The 20,476-nt window shown below is 52.9% G+C and overlaps 1 protein-coding gene across 2 annotated transcripts; it reads right to left on the bottom strand.

The window, feature by feature from the left end:
- Positions 1–3,205: 3,205 nt before the first annotated feature.
- FBXO42 (F-box protein 42) lies at positions 3,206–19,757 on the bottom strand. Of its 2 annotated transcripts, none has more exons than XM_026715738.2 (10): positions 19,609–19,757; positions 14,115–14,399; positions 13,513–13,629; positions 12,271–12,405; positions 7,818–7,971; positions 7,582–7,692; positions 6,603–6,699; positions 5,524–5,580; positions 5,076–5,195; positions 3,206–4,437 (listed from the first exon to the last, which is right to left on the bottom strand). In XM_026715738.2, the coding sequence occupies exons 2-10, from the start codon at positions 14,380–14,382 to the stop codon at positions 3,319–3,321; spliced, it is 2,178 nt and encodes a 725-aa protein (XP_026571523.1). In that variant the 5' UTR covers positions 14,383–14,399; positions 19,609–19,757; the 3' UTR covers positions 3,206–3,318. The 2 variants fall into 2 exon arrangements, with proteins under 2 accessions (XP_026571523.1, XP_026571522.1); XM_026715737.2 differs by having other exon boundaries at positions 14,115–14,396.
- Positions 19,758–20,476: the final 719 nt, after the last annotated feature.

Raw genomic sequence — 20,476 nt, 5'->3', positions numbered from 1 at the left:
AAAGGAAGGAGAGAAAGAAAAAAGAGGGAGAGAAAGAGAAAAAGAACCAAAAGGGAGAGAAAGAGGAAGAGAGGAGAGAAAGGAAAAGGAAGGAAGGAGAGAAAGAAAGACAGAGGGAGAGAGAGCAAGAGAGAGTGACTGGAGGCTAAAACATACGATGAACAGTTGCAGGAACTGGGCCTGGCTACTCTAGGGAAGAGAAGGACTAGGGGAGACAGGAGAGCAGCCTTCTAATATTTGAGGGGCTGCAACAAAGTGGAGGGGGTCCATCAGAATAACTAGACACAAGGACTGTCCCCCATCCCCAAATTCCGATGTGGGAACTTGAGTCCCACATCACTCTAAGGTGGAAAACAGGGTGAAATAGACCTCAAATGAAATGAAAACAGAAGTTTTCCAACTCTATGGGAACTGCTAAACAACTAATTCCCACAACACTGTCAAACTATTTAGTAAGACTGTAGTAGTATTCTTCTCATCCTTCCAAGTACCTATCTCTTCCAACTTATAATTATAACCGTGATACTTTGTTATCTTTACTATTTATATTGTTTTGTTCCCTAGTATGATTTGATTGCTTATTAGTAACCTATGACTCACTTGTGTTGTGAATCTTATGATTCTTGATGAATGTATTTTCATGTACACTGAGCTTCTGCACCAAAGACAAATTCCTTGTGTCTAATCACACTTGGCCAATGAAGAATTCTATTCTAGTTTCCAAGGCCCCTGAAGGCCAGACACAGAATCGTGGATGGAAACTGAACAAGGAGAGATTCAACCTGGAAATAAGGAGAAATTTTCTGACAGGGAGAACAACCAACCCATGGAACAGAAGTTGCCCTTGGAAGTTGTGGGAGCTTCATCCCTGGAGGCTTTCAAGAAGAGATTGGAACTGGAGCCATCTGTCAGAAATAGTCTCCTATTGGGTGGAGTGGGGTTGGACTAGATGACCTGCAAGGTCCCTTCCAACTGTTACTCTTAAATCGATGTGTGGTGGTGGTGGAGAGGATAGCAAACGTCTTAAATCATCCATTGGGCTGTTTCCTTCCATGGCGGCTTGGTGTCTCGGGGACTCACACGGGCGTGGTCTGCTCCTGCAGGACCCCAGGAGGAACTGAACACGTGTGTGTGTGTGTGTGTGTGTGATCCTTTACAGATCTACCACTGGCAAGCTCTGGGAGATCAGCAGACGGGGATGCAAGCTATGTCCTGCAAGCGAAATGATGGGGGGGGCAGAGGGGGGGGGCTCCAGCTTTCGAATGCATCTTTTGTCTCGTTGCGCGACCAGAAACGGGAGCTCGGTGGGCCTAGAAACGGCTTCGGCGGCTTGTGAAAGCCACATGCCGGCTACAGCCTTGGGGTACAGGATAAGAAGCTCCTCGGGAATCACCCGGGTGTTTTAGCCCTTCGAGTCGGTGCGAGGTGGAAAGGCCTGGGAGGGTACGGCCAGGTGCGGCGTCTGGGCGGGGCTTTTAAAAGAGTCCTGCCAAGCTGTTCCTAAGAGGGAGGCGGGTTCGAAATATTCCTGCAATCCGGGCAGCCAGCCAGGAAGCTTCCAAGTGCAGCTTTCTCTCGGCTGGGAAGTCTCACAGCCTCTCCAAGGGAGTGTGGGAAAAGCCACAGGCAGAACTGAGGCAGGACCAGGCCGCAGGGCTATGAACCTGGCACAGGATTCCCACCGCGGGCAGCTGCCAGCCAGGAACCCACCACACTTCCCCCTGCCCCTTTGCAGAGTTCACTGCCCAAATGCCCCCCAGCTGTTAATGGGGGTTCCCCCACTCCCCTCGTGTGACCAGAAGCAAAGCCTGAGAAATGGTAAATCATGCCGCATTGGAGGTGGCTGGCGTTACCACGCCTCCCCCGCCAAATGGTGTTCCCCTTGCCTGACCCTTTAAACCGCAGCTGCTGCTGCCCTCCCCGCCTTCGTTTGCAAAGCGGGTCGGGCCAGGTAGCCGATAGCAAGTGTGCCCAGCTGTTTCTCCCACCCCACCTCCCCAATTTCCTCATTTGGGGCTTTTTCGGACTACCTGGGGTGACCTGAACCTTCCCCCCACATCCCCAAGGCCAAAAGCATTGAGGGTGGGAACTGCCATTCCCTCAGTACTCCTTAACTTGCCCTGCGGAGGAGGCCTCCAGGCCCACGTGTGGGCTCTCCACCCTGTAAGGCCAGTTTGAAGACTTGTGGACTTCAACTCCCAGAATCCCTGAGCTAACATGGACTGGAGGTGGAATTCTGGGAGTTGAAAGCCCACAAGTCTTAAAAGCTGTCAAGTTTGATCTACAATATCTATCTTCTATCTCCATCTCCATCTCCCCACCTAATCTACCTATCTACCCACCTAATCAATCTACCTACCTAATCTCTCTCTCTCTCTAATCCAAGGGTCTTCAAACTTGGCAAGTTTAAGACTTGTGGGACTTCAACTCCTAGAATTCCTGAGCTAACATGGACTGGAGGAGGAATTCTGGGAGCTGAAGTCCAGAAATCTTAAAAGCTGTCAAGTTTGATCTACAATATCTATCTTCTATCTCCATCTCTATCTACCCACCTAATCTACCCACCTAATCAATCAATCAATCTACCTACCTACCTAATCTCTCTCTCTAATCCAAGGGTCTTGAAACTTGGCAAGTTTAAGACTTGTGGGACTTCAACTCCTAGAATTCCCGAGCTAACAAGGACTGGAGGAGGAATTCTGGGAGTTGAAGTCCACAAGTCTTAAACGCTGCCAAGTTTGAAGACCCACCCTGCTGTAAGGGAAACCTTGGCTCATAGGCTGCTCTAAGGGAAAAACAGCCAGAGCCCCAAGGAGTGGGAGGGGTCTCCAGGCCCCCGGGGGGCTTCTGCTTCTCCTGGAGGCCCCCTTCAAAACCCCAATTCCCACCCCAGGGACTAGAAGGCCACCAGGCCAGAGGGTGGCTATCCCTAAACTAGGACTGGGCCTTTGGACTCTTTCTTCAAACCGCCAACCGGCTGTGGGGTGTTGTCCCCTGGGTGCCCCGCCTGGCCACTTCCCTTGGCGTTTTGCCCACCGGCATCGGAAATGACAGAGGGCTCAGAGGCCACCCGGCTACGTCCAGGTCCTGCTGGGCCAGGTGTCCCCAGGGGGATCTTTGAGCCTACCGCGCTTTCTAACTGCCCTTTCTACTGCCCTTTCTCTGGCCCTCCTGCCCACACCGGGAATTGGAGGAAAGTCCTGGGTGCCATTTGCTTAGATCTCTTTTATTAGTGGGTGGAAAGCCACATTCACAGCCTGCTTGACAGCGCGCCCGGGTGCAGGACTAACTGGTTGAGGGGGAGCCTCCGAGGCCGCATTATCTCTTTGCCCGCACAAAGTACAAGGCGTTGGTTTTGGGATAGTACTTGACGTTCTGCTTCTTGTCCATCAAGCCGCCGAAGATGATGACTTCCCCCCGCCCCTGGACCACCGTGTGCAGGCTGGTCTCGGGGGGCCCCACCACGGAGCTGCCGTGGAACACCTTCCACTGGACCCACCCGCGCCCTTTGACCTCCTTGATGTCCAGCACGTACATCTGCATGGGCTTGCAGTTCACGCTCTGGTAGAGAGGCTTGCCTACGTTCAACGACTGAGGCGGATGGTGGCCCAGGCGGCGAGCAATGGGTGGTAAGGCGTGCCCGTCTCCTTGGGCAGAGCCAGACCGAACTGGAGCGGGGACGGCTGCTTCGGCAAGGTTGGCGCTGCTCTGGCCGCCCGGGGACCCCGGCGAGGACACCCTGGGCGGGCTTCGGACCGCCAAAGTGGGCAGGGCCTTGGAGGAGAGCGCTTGGACCGCCTCTAGGCTCCGCCGCAGCGCGTTAGGAGAGACCGCTCCCATCAGGGAGCTGGAGACATGAGGCGGGGTGTGAAGGCCGTTGGTCTGATCCGGGGGGTTCCTGAGGCCTAGCGTGCCAACCGTCCTGCTGTCTGCCACCTCCAGCTGGCAAACCAGAGAAGGGGGTTTGCCCTCCCAGTTTAAGTCCACGGCGGCCAGTCGGAGGTCCTTTTGGTCGGGGAGAGAGCCCCGCCTGGGCGCCAGAGAAAGGCTCGCCTTCGGTTCGTAGCCTTCTCCGGGCGACAGCAGCTGGAGAGGGCTTTCGGGAGAGGCCCCGGCGGCGGGGGCGACGAGGCCAGGAGACAAGGCCTCGCTGCCGTTCAGCACTGGTGAGCTATCATCTCTGGCCGGTGACAGGCTCCCTTCCCGGGACCCGCAGGGCGTCTGCCTCTGCCCCCGAGGTCTCAGGGTGCCCCACCGGCCGTTCACGCAGGGAGCCTCGTCTGCAGTCCGAAGGGGAGACTGAGAGCGGCATTCTCGTGTCTCGGGAAGCAGGGCGGGCGGCGTGGCGCTGATGGGAGAAGGACGAGAGTTCAAGCTAGGGCTAAGCGGAGCCCTCCCGCTGGGGGCTTGGCTGAAGACGACCACGCACTGCCCCACCTGGAAGAAAAAGAAGCAGCTAAGCTAGGACGGACACAAGACCTGTTCCACAGGCAGCTGGGCTCAGCCCAAGACAGGAGGCGGGGGAGACAAAAGGAACCCTCCGGCATCCCCCCCACTGAGCCATGCTGCGGCTCAGTACAATGTGCCCCCTGTGCAGGTGTGTGCAACCTCCCCCCCTTACCTGTACTGTGCATATGTGCACCTCCCAGCTGATTTTCGGCCCGTTTGAGGCCGTTTCGCCTTCCTGGGAGGTTGAGGGAAGCCTCTGCAGCCTTTGGAGGCCGAAAAACAGGCCCGTTTTGGCAGTTTTGGCACTTCCGGAAGCCCCGTTTTTCGTCCTCCAGCCCCAGGGAGGGTGAAAAAGGCCTCAAATGGGCCGAAAAACAGCTGGGAGGCGCACGCATGCGCAGAACAGGTAAATTTGGCTGGAGCTTGCGTGCCTGGACAAATGGCTCCGCAGGCCACCTGTGGCATGTTTCATAGGTTCGCCGTCACAGGCTTTTAGTGCATCACACTCTTGAAATCAGAGCTGCTCCGCCCATCTCATTGGTGCGGAAGACGAGATGTGGAAGAGGAAGAAGAAGAATTTCGTCAGGGTGTGTGTGTGTGTGTCTTTTGCCCTTCCCTCCGTTCACCTTGCAGGCCGGGTGGCACCACAGCTCAGGGGCTCCGTGGTCCTCGTTCTCCACCTTCAGGGGCTGCCAGGCCCACAGACGGTCGGATCTCATATGCAGCAACCAGGCGTCCTTGAAAAGCTGCAAATTGGGTGAGAGCTCAAACGCCCGTAAGACGGGACCCTCCGCCCACTCCCGCCGTCTGCCTGGCCCTCCTCCACCGTTGTTCTCTTGGTCCCGAAAGGTTTTGCCACCTGTTTTACTCCCTCTTTCCTCCATCTGGAGAGGATGGTTTCTGCGTCACCTCCCCAAGGAGAAAACCTTTGCTAGGGGCCAACTCAGACCCTGGGGGCCTGAGGAAGACGGGCATTGCCCCTGCGTTGACTGGAGCCTTTTCAAACAGACGCCGTGCTAGACACAAAGGGAAGGGCAGAAAAGGGGCGGAACGATCCTAGCTTCGTCTACTCACCGCATTTGGACCTCCGCAGCCCCCAAGGACCAGGATGGTTTCGTCGTCTATGACAATCTGTGACAACAGGGAAAGAAAAGTCTGAAGATCGAAGGAGGCCCGGCTAGCACAGGCGGCGATGCCGTCCGCTGATGGGAGGAGGGAGTGCCAGGGGTATTCCTTCCCACCCCCTTTGCAAGCCGAATTAAAACCCCCCAAATTTATGGAGGGAAGACTCATCAGTTGTGTTCTGAACGCAGCTCCCCAAACATGACCAACCCTCTGACGTGAACTCAAAAGATTCCTTTATCAGGAGGGCTGGCTGACCCAGCAAGAGAGTTCCTTTCAAATGCAGGATTACGTCCTATTGTGCCACACCTATTCATCTCCGCCCCCGGCCTTTTATCCCCAGAGCTAAGGTGGGGTCTCGCTAGTAGTGGTGGCTCTTCCTTCCCCAGGACCGGCCCATAGATTTCCACTGCTCTCCTCTCCTCTGCCTTCTGCGCATCTGTGCATCAGGCACTGGACCCAGCTGTTCCTCCAGACCACCTCCAGACCTGAGGGCTGTTCATCAGCCACCTCCAGACCTGGGGACTGTGGACTCTCCATCTGAGGGCTGACGGACAGCCCAGGCTTCGACCATCTCTCTCTCTCTCTCCCTCTCCCTCCCTCTCTCTCTCTCCCTCCCTCCTTCCCTCTTGGAGCTCCCAGGGTGCCCTGATGCTGACCCTGATCCCATGCCTCCTCTGATTCGGCTGATGGAGGGTTGGCGGCCAACAGGCCACAACGGGTTGCCTCTTCTGGGACGATGCCATGTCTGGTGGGAAACGGTCTGCCAGGCCCTGCTCCCACCGGGACCTTCTTGGCTCTGGGAAGGTCTGTCTTTGGGCAATTTTTTGCCCCCATCGGTCTCAGTTTCCATCTCCCGCTTCTGCTCCGGCTAGGAAAATCCATGCCAGGACAACTTGCTCCCCTTCCTCTCAAATCTTACAGGAAAAGCCAGGGCTTTTATGTGAGAGGTGGAAGATTCGTTTCCTTGGGAGGGAAAACGGGACGTTTTCCGCCTGCCCCATTTACGACAAGAACTGCTGGAACGCTACCTGGGATTGGCCTCCTCGTGGGTGAGGCCCAGGCCCGGAGATGTTCGGCTTGGACCAGGTCCAGTGCTCCAGATCAAGGACCCAGACGTCGCTGCTCCTGCAGGGAAGAGCGACATGGAAGGTGCAGCGACATCCAGTTGGTGCAAAATGCAGCGGCCCGCATGGCTTTGTGCAGACCGCAGTGTGCACATCTATCACCTCTCCTGCGGGAACCGCATTGGCTGTTGATTTGCTTCCGGGTGCAATTCAAAGTGCTGGTGGGCCAGTTTATCTGAGGGACCGTCTCTTGCCGGTCACATCTACCCACCCATTAGAGCAGGGAGGCAGGGAACACTGCAGGTCCCACGCCCAACCTGGTGGGACCCAGAAGAAGGGCCTTCTACGTGGTGGCTCCCTCTCTCTGGAACATCATTCCTCCAGAGATTATAACGGCCCCCTTTCTAACATTCTTCCAGGAGGTGCTGAAGACCTGGTTCTGCCAGCGGGCCTGGGGAACCCAGAGTGGGACGGAGCCCATTATCTTCCTCCTGCACGTTCTTTTCCGATTGAGTTCTTCTTTGAGGTGGCCATTTCTGACCACCACTCCTACCGCCTTCGGGAAAGGGAGTAATGGCCAGCTGAGGAGGAGAGATGCGGCTCCCCTCGACCCTGCTGGTGGTCTCCCCCCTCTTCACCACCTCTACTGGGTGGCTTAGCCCCGAAACCAGCCGGCTCGGGGCGCTCCAGCGGCCAGCCCAGACAGAAACCGTGCACAATCGCAGATTCCTATCTGTCGCCGAAGCCCTTCAAACCGGAAGTCCCAAATCAATATTAATTTATTTGATTCTCTTTTGTTAGTTTTGTTGTTTTAAATGAGGTTTTATGTTCTGTAAGCTGCCTTGAGTCACCATGTGCAAATAGGCCGCACTATAAATTCAATAAATAAATAGCTTTTCGGGGAACGCGGAGCTTCAGAATAGGAGGAGCATTGGAGACTTACATCTGCCGTGACCCCAGAGAGCCTCCGAAGACAATCATCCGGTCTTGGATCACACAGGAGGAGTGGCCGGCCATGGGAGGAGGGCCATGGGTGGTCACCACGCAGTTCCACCTGGAGGAGGAAGAGGAGGGTTAAACGCTCAAAAAAAAAAAAAAAGGCAGCCGTGCGCCTGTTGCTGCCCACACCTCTTTTCTCAGCAAAAACCAGGCGCCTGAAAACGGCTGAAATGCTCGTACCAATTTTTGGAAGGTGAGTAGGTGTGTATTTCGTCAAAGAACCTCTCCGGCTGGTGCAGGGGGTAAGGGCTCGGCCGCGTCCAGCCTCCGAACAGCACCAGCAGGTCCTTATACACAACAAGGGTCGCTCCGGCTTTCGGTGACGGGTAGGAACCTGCAAGAGAGGGGTTTTTTTTAAGGCGATGTCCCCAAAGGGGTTCCGGGTGGTTAAGCCTTGTGGTTGAGGCTGCAGTGAAACACTTTTGGGCAGAGTCATTTTGGGGCAGAGCCGTTTCCTCCCTCAGAACGTCCTCGCCAACTGACTTGCGATAAACTGTCTGCCAAACGATTTGAACCAGGCCACTGTTTGTCGCCATCCGTAGTTTTGTCTTCAAAGGAAAACTTTATTGGAGGCAGGTGTCCAATTCTGACTTGGGAGGCAGATAGGTGAGCGGAGTGCTTTGGGCTGCAATGTTCGAAGCTAGTTATTATCATCATCATCCTCTTTTAACGACCCCATAATCCCTTGAGGGACAGAGTTTGGGCAACTGAATAGAGCTGAGTGTTTACTGGCCGGATGCCCTTCCTGTCACCAATGCTGAGTTTTTTCTTTTCAGCAAATATATTCTGTGTGTCCAGAGAGAGATATCTGCCCTCTAACCATTCATCTGAAGTGGTATAGGGTTTCCTGCCTAGGCAGGGGGTTGGACTAGAAGACCTCCAAGGTCCCTTCCTATTCTATTCTATTCTATTCTATTCTATTCTATTCTATTCTATTCTATTCTATTCTATTCTACTCTACTCCTTAGTTTGTTCTGTTCTGTTCTATTCTGTTCTATTCTGTTCTATTCTATTCTATTCTATTCTATTCTATTCTATCCTACCTCTATTCTATCCTACCTCTATTCTATTCTAGCCTATTCTATATTCTATTCTACTCTAGCCTATTCTATATTCTATTCTAGCCTATTCTATATTCTATTCTATTCTATTCTATCCTATTCTATTCTCCTTTCATCTTCCCTCCTTCTCTTCTGTTCTCTTCTACTCTACCTGGGATTGAACTCACAGCCTTCTGATTGTGAGGCGAGAGCTCCACTTCTAGGCTACTGCACCACTCCATGTTCAAAGCTACTTATCCCGTTTCAGGGGTACCACTGGACGGTGCTCCTGGCAAGGGAAGCAGAGCTGCCCACTGAGCAGGGCAGAGTGTCCAGAGCCAAGGGAACTGGGGCCTCTGTCTGCCTTCAATCCTGTCTCTAAGGCTTGCTGAGACATTGAAGGGGCCCGATTCCAAAGAAAGCAAGCCAGGGGCCAGGAATACACCGAGGCCAGACAGCTCTGTTCCCTCTTGAGAAAAACAGGGGTGGGGGGTACTCCGTTGCCCCTTCCAAAAAAGCAGCATGACAAAGGTACGTTGGAGGGGGCGGGCGGGGGCTGACCTCGCTCCTTGGGAACTTGCTTGCTATTGACCCCAGGGATCCTAATTGGGGAGGGGGCTATTTATGGCCCGGGGACCTATCAAAGGAACCATCCCAGACCTTTCTAAAAGAGGTAGCTAAAGCTAGAGCCCTGGAGAACCCAGTGGGCGGCTCTTGGCTGGCAATTCTCCGGAGACAAGCCACCGAATTCCGCAAGAGGCGAGGATGAGGCAAGCGGAAGGAAGGCCTGGCCCAAAATAGCCCCCCCTTTGCCTGCTGGGATGCTCGGAAAACTACCCAAACAGCAGGGGGGCACGAGGGCCCTACCAATGATCCAGGGGAAAATGGGGGAGGATGCTGAGGGCACTTCAAGGCCCACCAGAAAGGCCGGCTACTGGTTCCCTTTCCTAGCAGTTCTGAGGTGTTTCCTGGAACGGGCTGAATTTCCAGGAGCCTCTTAAGAAACGTCTTGCTTTCTTTTTTTCCCAGAAGTCTGCCAGTCCTGGGAATTCAGCTCCCACGGTCCTTTAATCACGTCAGCTCCGGAAACCTATAATTGCTGCTCTCGCTAAGCAGTTTATAGGGCTTTTCTCTTTCAAAAAGGGGAAGTGTGAGAAAGGCCCAATTTAGCTCTAAGAAAGTTTTGCCAGGAGTTTGGGAATTTGAGGAGGGGAAATAATAAAAACGGCACGGCTGCAAATAAAGGCATTTAAAAAAAAATCTTTTGGACTCAAAAAACTTTCTAACTAAGGCGCGAGAGAATGGTAGAATCTCCTTACTCTGAAGATGATCTTTAAAAAACAAACAAACTAGGCTTCAGGGGTTGGGCCTCCCTTCCTAAAGAGACGGATGTTGTCCCCAGTCTCAAACCTCAAAATAGGTTTAATATTTAATTATCCATGTATTAACTGCAGCTAGAACTGTATTGGCACAAAATTGGAAAAGTGAAGAGATTCCTACTGACGAGAATGGGATTAGGAAAATATTAGAATGTGCAGAAATGAATAGATTAATGCTAGCAATTAAGAAGAACAAACCGGATATTATATGACATGGGAATTATTTTATCAATGGCTAGAGGAGAAAAATTTAATCAGAAGGGGCCTTGTAGGTCATCTAGTCCAACCCCCTGCCCAAGCGGGAACCCCTACACCATTTCTGACAAATGGCAGTCCAGTCTCTTCTTGAAAGTCTCAAGTGCTGACCCTCCTTCTGTATCCCCCAAAAAGTCTTCCTGCAGTAAACCCCTTCTTTGGAGGCAGTCAGAAATGCTGTTGCCTTGCGAGAATGCAGAGATTAGTGAAATATAGAAAGTATGATTAGGACAGAGATGTAAACAATATGATGACTGTTATTGAAATGATTATTAATACTCTCACTATATTCTTACCGAAAGATATGTTAAAAGGGAAAAATGAATAGGTTTATTATATACAAAATCACAATTATAAGATTAGAAAATCAATATTAATGTAATGCGTACTGTTGTAAATTCTTATTACACAGAGATATTTGTAGCCAGGTGACACACTGTTTAATGGAAGATGGAATGTTTACATTTAAAAAAATCATAGTGTGTGTGTGTGTGTGTGTGTGTGTGTGTGAGAGAGAGAGAGAGAGAGAGAGAGAGAGAGAGAGAGAGAGAGAGAGAGAGAGAGAGAGCCCGAGCACCTAGCCAAAATGTATTTTGTATCGACACGCTTGAGATTTGAATGGGGAGGGAGGCTTTTGTTTACGACAAAGGGATTGTCCTCCTGGTGTGAACCAGAGGATTGTGAGAACCTGCTCATTTCCCACACTCTTTTCTGGCTGGTGGCTCTAACTAGCAGAGACATGTCTGATCAGCTTGATCACATACCTGTCCCAGGGAACGCCCAGGGAGCCCTTGGCCTGGAGGAGAGGGTGAGAAACAGGCAGGCAGGGCCGCCAGAGAGCTTCCCGCCCCTCCCCTCCTGGAGGCGAAGCGGGAGCTGCCACCGCTTCTCACCAGAGTCATCCCTCTGGAATTGGCCGATTGGAGCCGCCTGAGGGACTTGGATGCCCTCAAGGCGGCCCCCCGCAGAGGATTCGGTGTCCCTTCCCACCTGGCTTTCCTTTGCAAGGGGAAACCTCTTTTCCCCTTGGCTCCCCAATAATACGGTCTCCGCTCCCGATAGCTAGAGAGCTGTGAAGGAGAACAGGGTCTTGGGGACACCCAACCCAAAGGCAGAGTGTCAGGAGCCCTTTCCCCAACTCCTTTTCTGTTGGCAACTCTAAAAAGACCATAGAAATATTTTGTCCTGCCCGTGGTGGAGTCTGACTCTGAGGAAGAGGAGGAACAGCCAACAGGGAGTGGAAGTGTGGCTCCAGAGGTTGTGGAGGCGGCTGGGGAAGGGCAGGGGCCGGCTGGGCAGACAGAGGAGGACCTAGGCCCATCCCCTATCCATCCTAGGGCACGTAGGGAGGAGAGGATAAGGGAGAGACGTGGTCTATGGGGGAGGAGAGGGCCTTGATCCCCTTCAGTGGGCTGCAGCTGTGACACTGAACAAGAGGACGGAACTGCATATGGGCGAACGCTGGAAACGAAGCATGTAAATATCTCTAATTTATAGTTCCTCTCTGAGTTTGGCGTCCTTCCCAGTGTGTGTTGTCTGTGGACATCCTCCAGCCCTTATCTTGCCTGGTTTGTGTTGTTTTTTTCCCTTTTTCGTGTAACTGTTTGTGTGGGAGTTTTTTTGGTCTTCCGTCAAAGGTATTCAGAGCTTGGAAGCAAAGTGAAGGAATAAAAGGGGCTTCCCCTGTTTTCTGTGACTGTGTTTGTTTTGTATCCCACCCTGGGTCATCACAGATTTCATGAGTTGACACAGAATGGAGGAAATCAAACAGGGGCTGCAGCCCCTGAGTCAGGCCTGCCTCCACCTGGCTGCAGGTGTCCAAGTTTCTCCCAGCATGAAGGAAGCCAGTAGGTCCCCTCCCCACTGCTGCTCCGCGGTGGGCACTGGGCTCCCAGCAGCTCCTTTCCCTAGAAGCCCTCCTGGGGCAGCTGCCGCAACTACCCAAGACATGCCCCTCACCTGAGGCCAAGGGCCGGATCCATTCCTTGCTGTTCAGGTCAAGTCTCCAGAGGTCGTTAAAAGCTGCGTTGCAACTGCTCTGGGTGCAGCCCCCAAAGACGTACATGGACTGGTTGGCATCGTAGTAACAAGCACCTAGAAAGTAGCAGAGCAAAAACAGGCCAGCTTTAGAGCTTCTTGCCCACCACAACACTCCCCCGTCTCCCAGGAAAGCCACAATTTCCCTCTCCCACAAGGTGCACTCTACCCCACGGATCCTTTTTGTGTATTATTTAGTGACCCCACTTCCTGTCCTGAATACCATCCATCCACCCCCATCCTGAAGGATCAGTGGGATTATGAGTGGTCAGAAGGCAGTATTGCAGGCTAATTCTGCAGTCGGCAGTTCGATCCTAATTGGCTTAAGGTTGAGTCAGCCTTCCGTCCTTCCAGGGTTGGTAAAATGAGGACCCAGATTGTTTGGGGACAAGAGGCTGACTCTGTCAACTGCTTAGAGAGGGCTGTGAAGCAGTGTGAAGCGGTATGTAAGTCTAAGTGCTATTACTATCTAAGCCGCGGTAGTGCAGGGATTAGAATGAAATCTAGCAGGCTAACTCTGCCCACTGCCAGCAGTTCGATTCTCACCGGCTGAAGGTTGACTCAGCCTTCCATCCTTGTGACGTCGGTAAAACGAGGACCCAGATTGTTGGGGGCAAGAGGCTGACTCTGTCAACCGCTTAGGGAGGGCTGTAAAGCGCTGTGAAGCGGCAGAGGTGTCTAAGGACTATTGCTGTTGCTATTGTTTAATCTCCTTTGAAATGGAGGAGTCCAGACAGATTTTATGGTTGTCCCTAACTGACCCCGATCGCCTGGTTTGAAAAAAAAAAAAACGTGCTATTTTACATAGCTACCCAATCTTGGCCTTCCGCTCACCAGAACTCGCCTGGAGGAAATGGGAGAAGTCTAAACACTTGGAAATAAAAAAGGCCACCTTCCTTCCTCTCACAGCCTTGAAGTGAACCTTCCTCTTTTTTTCCCCCTATGATCAGTGTTCAAGCAAGCGAGAGATCTGACTCCGTTAGAGGCCGCTCCAGAAGCGGCTTCTCCTAGAAACCTTCCGCTTCCCGGCTAAGCGAGGGGCCTCTCCTCTCCTCGGATGCTGCAGCCTCCCCGCAGTCTGTGCCCCCATACCATCCAGCTTCTCCGGGAAAGGGGCGAGCGTGGCCTTCCCCACGGGGCATCTTGGGGCCAGCGAGTACTCACTGTGCGAGAAGCGCTGAGTGATGGGAGTCCCGGGATAGGGGTAGGTGCGGCTCTCCCACTGAATGTTCCCTTCCTGGACGGACCTGATGAAGCCGTGGTAACACTGGTGGGCGACACCTGGGAGGAGGAAGAGCGAGAGAGTTGGGACTGGGGACGGATCTCGGGGCAGACAAAAGGAAGAAAGGCCGAGATTTACGGGGTCTCCGCTTCTTTTGAGAGGGAGGCAGCGTAACACAGGAAGCCAACACACACACTCTGTGTTCTCATGCCCGGAGACTAGTAGTAGAAGCTGGCACCTCACAGGAAGTCCTCAAGCTCAGAGAAAAGCCCAAGAGTTGCGGAGTCTCGCTTGTTACCAATCATCCGCCTCATCGTCCTCTTTTAACAATCCCATAATCCCTCGCAGGGTGGAATCTGGGCAATGGAGGAGGAGGAGGAGGAGGAGGAGGAGGAGGAAGAAGGAGAAGGAGAAGAAGGAGGAGAAGGAGAAGGAGAAGGAGAAGGAGAAGGAGAAGAAGAAGAAGAAGAAGAAGAAGAAGAAGAAGAAGAAGAAGAAGAAGAAGAAGAAGAAGAAGAAATAATAATAACACCCTTTCCTGTACCTTTGATGAGTCGATACCACTGCTTGCAAACCAGGGCGGCCGTTTTGTGCTCCTGATACGGGGAGAGGAAGGACAAGATATACTCCAGCACCTCTTCCGGCAACTCCTGCATGGATCGGTGAGGCCGAGCCCCTTCCTCCTCTTCTTCTTCCTCCTCTGGCCGAGCAGCAGCACACACTCCCTCCTCCTGGTCCATGGTCCCTTCCGCCACGGTGTCCTCGGAATCCACAGCCATGAAGCTGTCGTCGTCGCTCTCTGAGTTAGCCATGGCATTCCAGTCTCCTGCTTCCCAAAAAAAAGTGGGGGGGAGGGAAAAGGCTATGGGTTACTGGCCGGAGGGCGGGGGGATACCTTATCTTAGAGGCCCATATCAAGATGTTGAGCTGGGCAACTCAGGAACCCCTAGAAAATGGGCTTAGGCTGGTGCAAATATTTGCACAATTCCTGGAAAAAATAAAGATATAAAGCAGGGGTCCCCAAACTTGGCAACTTTAAGACTTGTGGGTTTCAACTCCCCGAATTCTCCAGGAGCCAGCTAGAATTCTGGGAGTTGAAGTCCGCAAGTCTTAAAGTTGCCAAGTTTGGAGACCTCTGATATAAAGAGATAGTCAAGAAAATACTAGATGGTGCAGGAAATGGATAGATTGGACATTAAAAATTAGACAGAAAGAAGATGTGGGCTATTATCAAATGTGGAATAGTTGGGGGAAAAGGGAGGTGGAGATTAAGAATGCAAGTTTGTCTTGTTGAGCACATTAAATACCCAAGCCAACACTATGTTTATTCAGCACTAAGAAATGTATTTACCATATTTTCCGGACTATAAGCCACTACTTTTTTCCCACGCTTTGAACCCTGCGGCTTGTACAACAATGCAGCTTATCTATAGATTTTTCTTCGCTAACTGCCATCAGGGCGGGTGCAAAAACGTGACAGACGCAAGAGGTCAGTGCAAAGACGACGACGCTACCGGTAGTTTTTGGCGCGCTCGACGCAAGCAGCACGAACACGCACGAACACAAAATATTTGTCACACCCTCATCATGGAAAGTACACAAAGAAAAGCGTATGAGGCAGCTTTTAAGTTGAAAGCAATCGATCTGTCTATCCAGGAAGGAAATAGAGCCGCTGCACGTAAGCTTGGCGTTAACGAATCAATGGTGAGACGTTGGAGAAGTCTGGCCGCATGCGAAGAGCATTCTTCTCTTTCTGCGTAAATATCTCGTTTCACAACGCATATATCTGCGGCTTATAGTCTGGTGCAGCTAATATATGTAAAGATATTTTTTTCTTTTAAAATTTAGTGGGTGCGGCTTATATTCCGATGCGCTCTATAGTCCAGAAAAGACGGTACTAGAAAATCAATAAAAAGGAGAGAGAGAGAGAAAAGAAAATGGGCTCATGAGGCAGTCATATTGGTTTTGTGCAGACTCCGGTGTGCACATCTGTCACCTCTTCTGCAGGAGCTGCATTGGTGGCCGATTTGCTTCCGGGTGCAATTCAAGGTGCTGGTTGTCCCCTTTAAAGCCCTTCATGGCTTGGGATCAGGTGATCTAAGGCAGGGGTGTCCAACCTTGGCAACTTTAAGCCTGGAGGACTTCAACTCCCAGAATTCTGGGAGTTGAAGTCCTCCAGGCTTAAAGCTTTGCTGGCTGGGGAATTCTGGGAGTTGAAGTCCTCCAGGCTTAAAGCTTCGCTGGCTGGGGAATTCTGGGAGTTGAAGTCCTCCAGGCTTAAAGTTGCCAAGGTTGGACACCCCTGATCTAAGGGAACATCTGGAGGACTTCAATTCCCAGAATTCTGGGAGTTGAAGTCCTCCAGGCTTAAAGCTTCGCTGGCTGGGGAATTCTGGGAGTTGAAGTCCTCCAGGCTTAAAGTTGCCAAGGTTGGACAACCCTGATCTAAGGGAACATCTGTTGCCGGTCACATCTACCCGACCCATTAAAGTGGGGAGGCAGAGAATGGTGCAGGTCCCACTCCCGAGAGAGATACACCTGGTGGGACTCCAAAGATGTTGAGATCTTGTGGAGTGAATCCCACCCCCCAGTTTCGACCCCTGGTTTGGAGCTTCAGCCTTTTAAGAAGCAACTTCCTGTGAGAAAGAGAAGAAGAAGACGTGGGGACAGGGCTGAGGCCAAAATAGATGAAGAACGGCTGCAGCAACCATGCCTGGCTAGTCTAGGGAAGAGAAGGACCAGGGGAGACAGGAGAGCAGCCTACCAAGATTTGAGGGGCTGCCGCAATGAAGAGGGAATCCACCTATTTTCCAAAGCACAAAAAGAAGCAACGGATGGAAACTAACCAAGGAGAGGGGCAGTCTAGAACTAAAAAACACACACTATAAAAAAAAGATGTTGAGACTTGCCAGGCGAAGCTGTTTGAAAGGGTTTCTTGCCCACCGCAGCTGTTTACTAATTACATCCTCCCCGACCGTTCAGATCCCTGAGTAACACTTCCTTCAGGAAAAGATCAAAGGGGCAACAGTACCACTCACCTCCCCACCCCCCCCAAAGGATCAAGGAAGATGCCCGTCGCTCCCTCCCCCCCTGAGAATCTCCCAGATGTCGTGCAAGTGAATTTACGACTCTGCTTATCCGGGGGAAGAAAAAAAAATATATGGAATGCTGCCCGTTAGAAAGATCCATCCGGGAATTTCCTCACAGACCGCTGACGAACCTTTTGCACGGTTTCCGGGATGGCTTGGATGGAAAGAGTGGGAAAAAGAGACTCAAAAAAGGATGCAAGGAACGAAGCAGGGGCCCACAGGTGAGCAATCCCACGGATTCTCCCTCGGCTCCTCCACAAGAGGAAGACATTATCTTGGCTTCTGAACGTAGCCTTTTTTTAAAGCTTTTAAATGTTGAATCCTGTATTCTAATATTTGAGGGGCTGCCACAAAGAAGGGGAGTGTTAAGCTGTTCTCCAAAGCAGGGGTCTTCAACCATGGCAATGTTAGACTTGTGGACTTCAACTCCCAGAATTCCTCAGACAGCTGTCTGAGGAATTCTGGGAGTTGAAGTCCCCAAGTCTTAACGTTGCCAAGGTTGGAGACCCCTGCTCCAAAGGACCAGAGAGCAGGACAAGAAGCAACAGATAGAAACTGATAAAGAGAGAGAAGCAACCTGGAATTGAGGAGAAACTTCTTCCTAAGAGTGAGGACAATTAACCAGTGGAACAGTGTGCCACTGGAAATTGTGGGTGCTCCCATCACTGGAGGTTTTGCCAGATTGAGGCTGGACAATGTTCACTTGTCTGAAGTGCTAAGACAGGATCTTGCCAGATTGAGCCAATGCCTCCAGCCTATTCTGATTCTGTCTCTGGCTTCTTACCGAACAGGCTCTGCAAACAGTGATGTCCTGGCCCTTCGTTGGAGGGAGGGGGCTTCTTATCTGCTCTGTGCTACAGGCAGTGTCATTTACGTTCAGAACTGGGTCCTCCATCAGCAGGAAGTAGGGGATATAAATGCAAATTATTGAAGCTTAATTGGAAGGGTGGGTGGAAGTGTGCGAAGATGAGACAAAAATGGAGCCAGTTGTCCGGCCATCTCCCAAACGTGATGGGAGGGGACCCCCTTTTCTTTCAAGCTTCAGGGTCAGAAAACATCGGGCATCAGACATGATACAGAACAGAAAAGAGAAAAATAGCTCCCTTAATTGCCAGATTGGGCCAATGTTTCCAATAGCTTAACGGGGAATGAATCTGAAGGCCTGAAAACTTTCCGTTGCAAGACGACGGAAGCAACGACAGGTTTACAGTCTCTACACTTTCTACAGGTCTTCCCTTCTCCCGCATAGCTCCCCAAGGCTCAAATCGGCCAGGATTCCCCCAGGGCAGCAAGCTCACACCCATGCAGGGGTCGGATGCTACTGGTTCTACCCAGTTCTAAAGAACCAGTAGCTCTGAAGAGCAGCAGACACAGAACCAGCCCACCTACCCGCCCGCCTGGGCTCTTACCTGTCCTTTATTTCCTGCTTTTTCAACCTCAGTTGCTTTGCGCGGCACAGCTGAGGTTGAAAAAGCAGGAAAGAAGAGCATTTTGTAACGGCCCACCTGTGGGCAGCGCTTTTCAGCTGTCCAGGAGGCACAGCCTAAGGTTATTTTACACGTGTGAACACTGTGTGTCAGGTGCGCCTGCACGCAAAACGTAATCACTGAACCAGTAGTAACGCCGGTTGAATCCCACCCCTGCACACATGTTGTTCAACTGTCCCAGACAACAATCCTAAGTTGCATTAACAGAGAGGGGTTCAGTTAAGATCGCATGAGGTACTAGTACCACTCTTACAAAGCCTTAAGTAAGACCTCACCTAGAATACTGCATCCAGTTTTGGTCACCACACTATAAAATAAAGAGATGTTGAGACTCTGGAAAGAGTGCAGAGAAGAGCATCCAGGATGATTAGGGGACTGGAGGCTGAAATATATGATGAATGGTTGCAGGAATTGGGTCTGGCTAGTCTAAAGAAAAGAAGAATTAGGGGTGACATGATAGCAATATTGCAGTATTTGAGGGGCTGCCACAAAGAAGAGGGTGGGTCAAATGATTCTCCAAAGCACCTGAAGGTAAGAGAAGAAACAATGGATGGAAACTGACCAAGGGAAAGAAGCAACCTGGAATTAAAGAGAAACTTCCTAACAGGGAAGACAATTAACCAGTGGAACTGCTTGCCACCATAAGTGCTGGTTGCTCTCATCGCTGGAGGCTTTTAAGAAGAGACTGGAGAACCATTTGTCTGAAATGGCATAAGGCTTCCTACTCGAGCAGGGGGCTGGACTAGAAGACCTCCAAGGCCCCCCCCTTCCAGCTCTATTCGGATTGATTGATTGACAGTGAGGACAATCAAGAGGGGCAACTTCCCCCCTTCACAAGTTGTGGATGCTTCAACACTCCGGGACATGGGGTCTCCTACTCGATCAGGGGGCTGGACTAGAAGACCTCCAAGGCCCCTTCCAGCTTCTATCCTGGGTTGATTCAGCGAGGAGTCGCCCCCTCCCCTTTTAAATCCAGCCGGCTGACGTTGAACATCCTCCCCCCCTTAATGGATCCAACGAAGGCCGGAACCGGCCCAACGGAGGCGGAGAGGGCGGTTTGGCTTCCCTCCTCCAGCCTTTCAGCGGTCTCTGCGCCATCGGCTTCCCGGCAGCCTTGCAGCCGCTGTTGATCGGGAGAGAGGCGGCATCCGGGCATCCCCACCCCCGCCTCGCAACGGCAGCCCAGGGCCGAAGGAGAAAGGCCGTCCCCAGGCCAAGAGACCCGCCGCGGTCCCCGGGGGAGCCGAGAGGCCGCGCTTGGCCGGCCGGCCGGGCAGGGCACGTGGATTCCCTCATCACCACCACCTCCTCCTCCTCCTCCTTCTCACCCGGGTCGGAGGCGGCGAGCGCTCCCGAGGGTGCGAAGGGCGCCTCGGAAGAAGGAGGGGGCCGCGCGCGCGTTCGCTGGGAAATGAGGAAAAACCGAGGCCCGCCGTCGTCGTCGCCGCCGCCGCCGCCTCACCTCAGGTCGCCCCGCCGGCTTCACAGCTCTTCCTGCCTCTTGAGCGGGCGCCCGCAGGCCCCGCGGCGGCCGACTTCGCGCAGAGCTTGGACCTTCCCGGCCGCCGTGGCAGACGCCGACGCCATCTTGCAGCTGTCCCAACCGGGAAGGGGAGGAGGGGGGAAAAAGAGGGCGCGGGTCAAGGCGGGGCGGCTCGACGTGAGGCGCATGCGCGCGTGGGCGGAGCCGGGCGAGGCTCCGCCTGGCGGGCGTGAAGCGCATGCGCTTTGGCCAGCCCCAGAAGGTCAAAGTGGGGAAAGGGGGCGCCATGATAGGCGTGGCGGAAGGAGAAAAGTCCGGTGTCGCGTCCAAAAGGCTGGGCGTGCCCGGAGGCAAAAAGAGATCCCGCCTGTAGTTTGCGGCTGGTTCCCCCGCCATTGCACACTACTGTTGGGGAAGTTGTGCCTCTCTCTTCCACGTGGAAGAGAGAGTGTTAGTGGCGTATTGTGCTTCGGTATGCGGGCTAATGGGGCCCTCAAGGCCGCACACATCCACTTTCGGGAGCAGGGAAGGCGAGAGTCCTGCTTTCCTCCCCGCGAATTGGTATTTGGGCCCGTTCGCTCCCGCTTCAGCCCGGAGATCGTGAACGGAGCGAGGCCGAGACGCGAAAAATTTGCGCTATTGGGAGGGCTGACAGCGCAAACCGCGCATGCGCAAAAAACCTTCCAGGGCGTCTCCCGATGAGCTGTTCTAAGGTGGGCGGGCATTAGATGGCCGGGTATGAAGTCGCCCTGCAGGGGGCGCTCGCTCGGCAGCCGGGCAAGCCGGCCTCGCTCTATATAGAGAAGCGACCCGGGAAAAAGGGCCGCCGGCGCATGCGCGTCTGCGC

This window comes from Pseudonaja textilis, chromosome 18, assembly GCF_049901715.1.
Source record: "Pseudonaja textilis isolate UNSWEBS1 chromosome 18, rPseTex1.2, whole genome shotgun sequence".
NCBI lineage: Eukaryota > Metazoa > Chordata > Lepidosauria > Squamata > Elapidae > Pseudonaja > Pseudonaja textilis.
The sequence above is the reverse complement of the archived record's forward strand: the minus strand, read 5'-3'. Positions and strand labels throughout refer to the sequence as shown.

Excerpts from the sequence above, each read along its gene's own strand:
- FBXO42 (XM_026715738.2), bottom strand. The coding sequence starts at position 14,382 with ATGGCTAACTCAGAGAGCGACGACGACAGCTTCATGGCTGTGGATTCC. Across the intron at positions 7,693-7,817 it reads TACTCACCTTCCAAAAATTG|GTGGAACTGCGTGGTGACCA; the intron begins GTACGAGCATTT and ends TTCCTCCTCCAG. Across the intron at positions 5,196-5,523 it reads GCTGCGGAGGTCCAAATGCG|CTTTTCAAGGACGCCTGGTT; the intron begins GTGAGTAGACGA and ends CCCAATTTGCAG.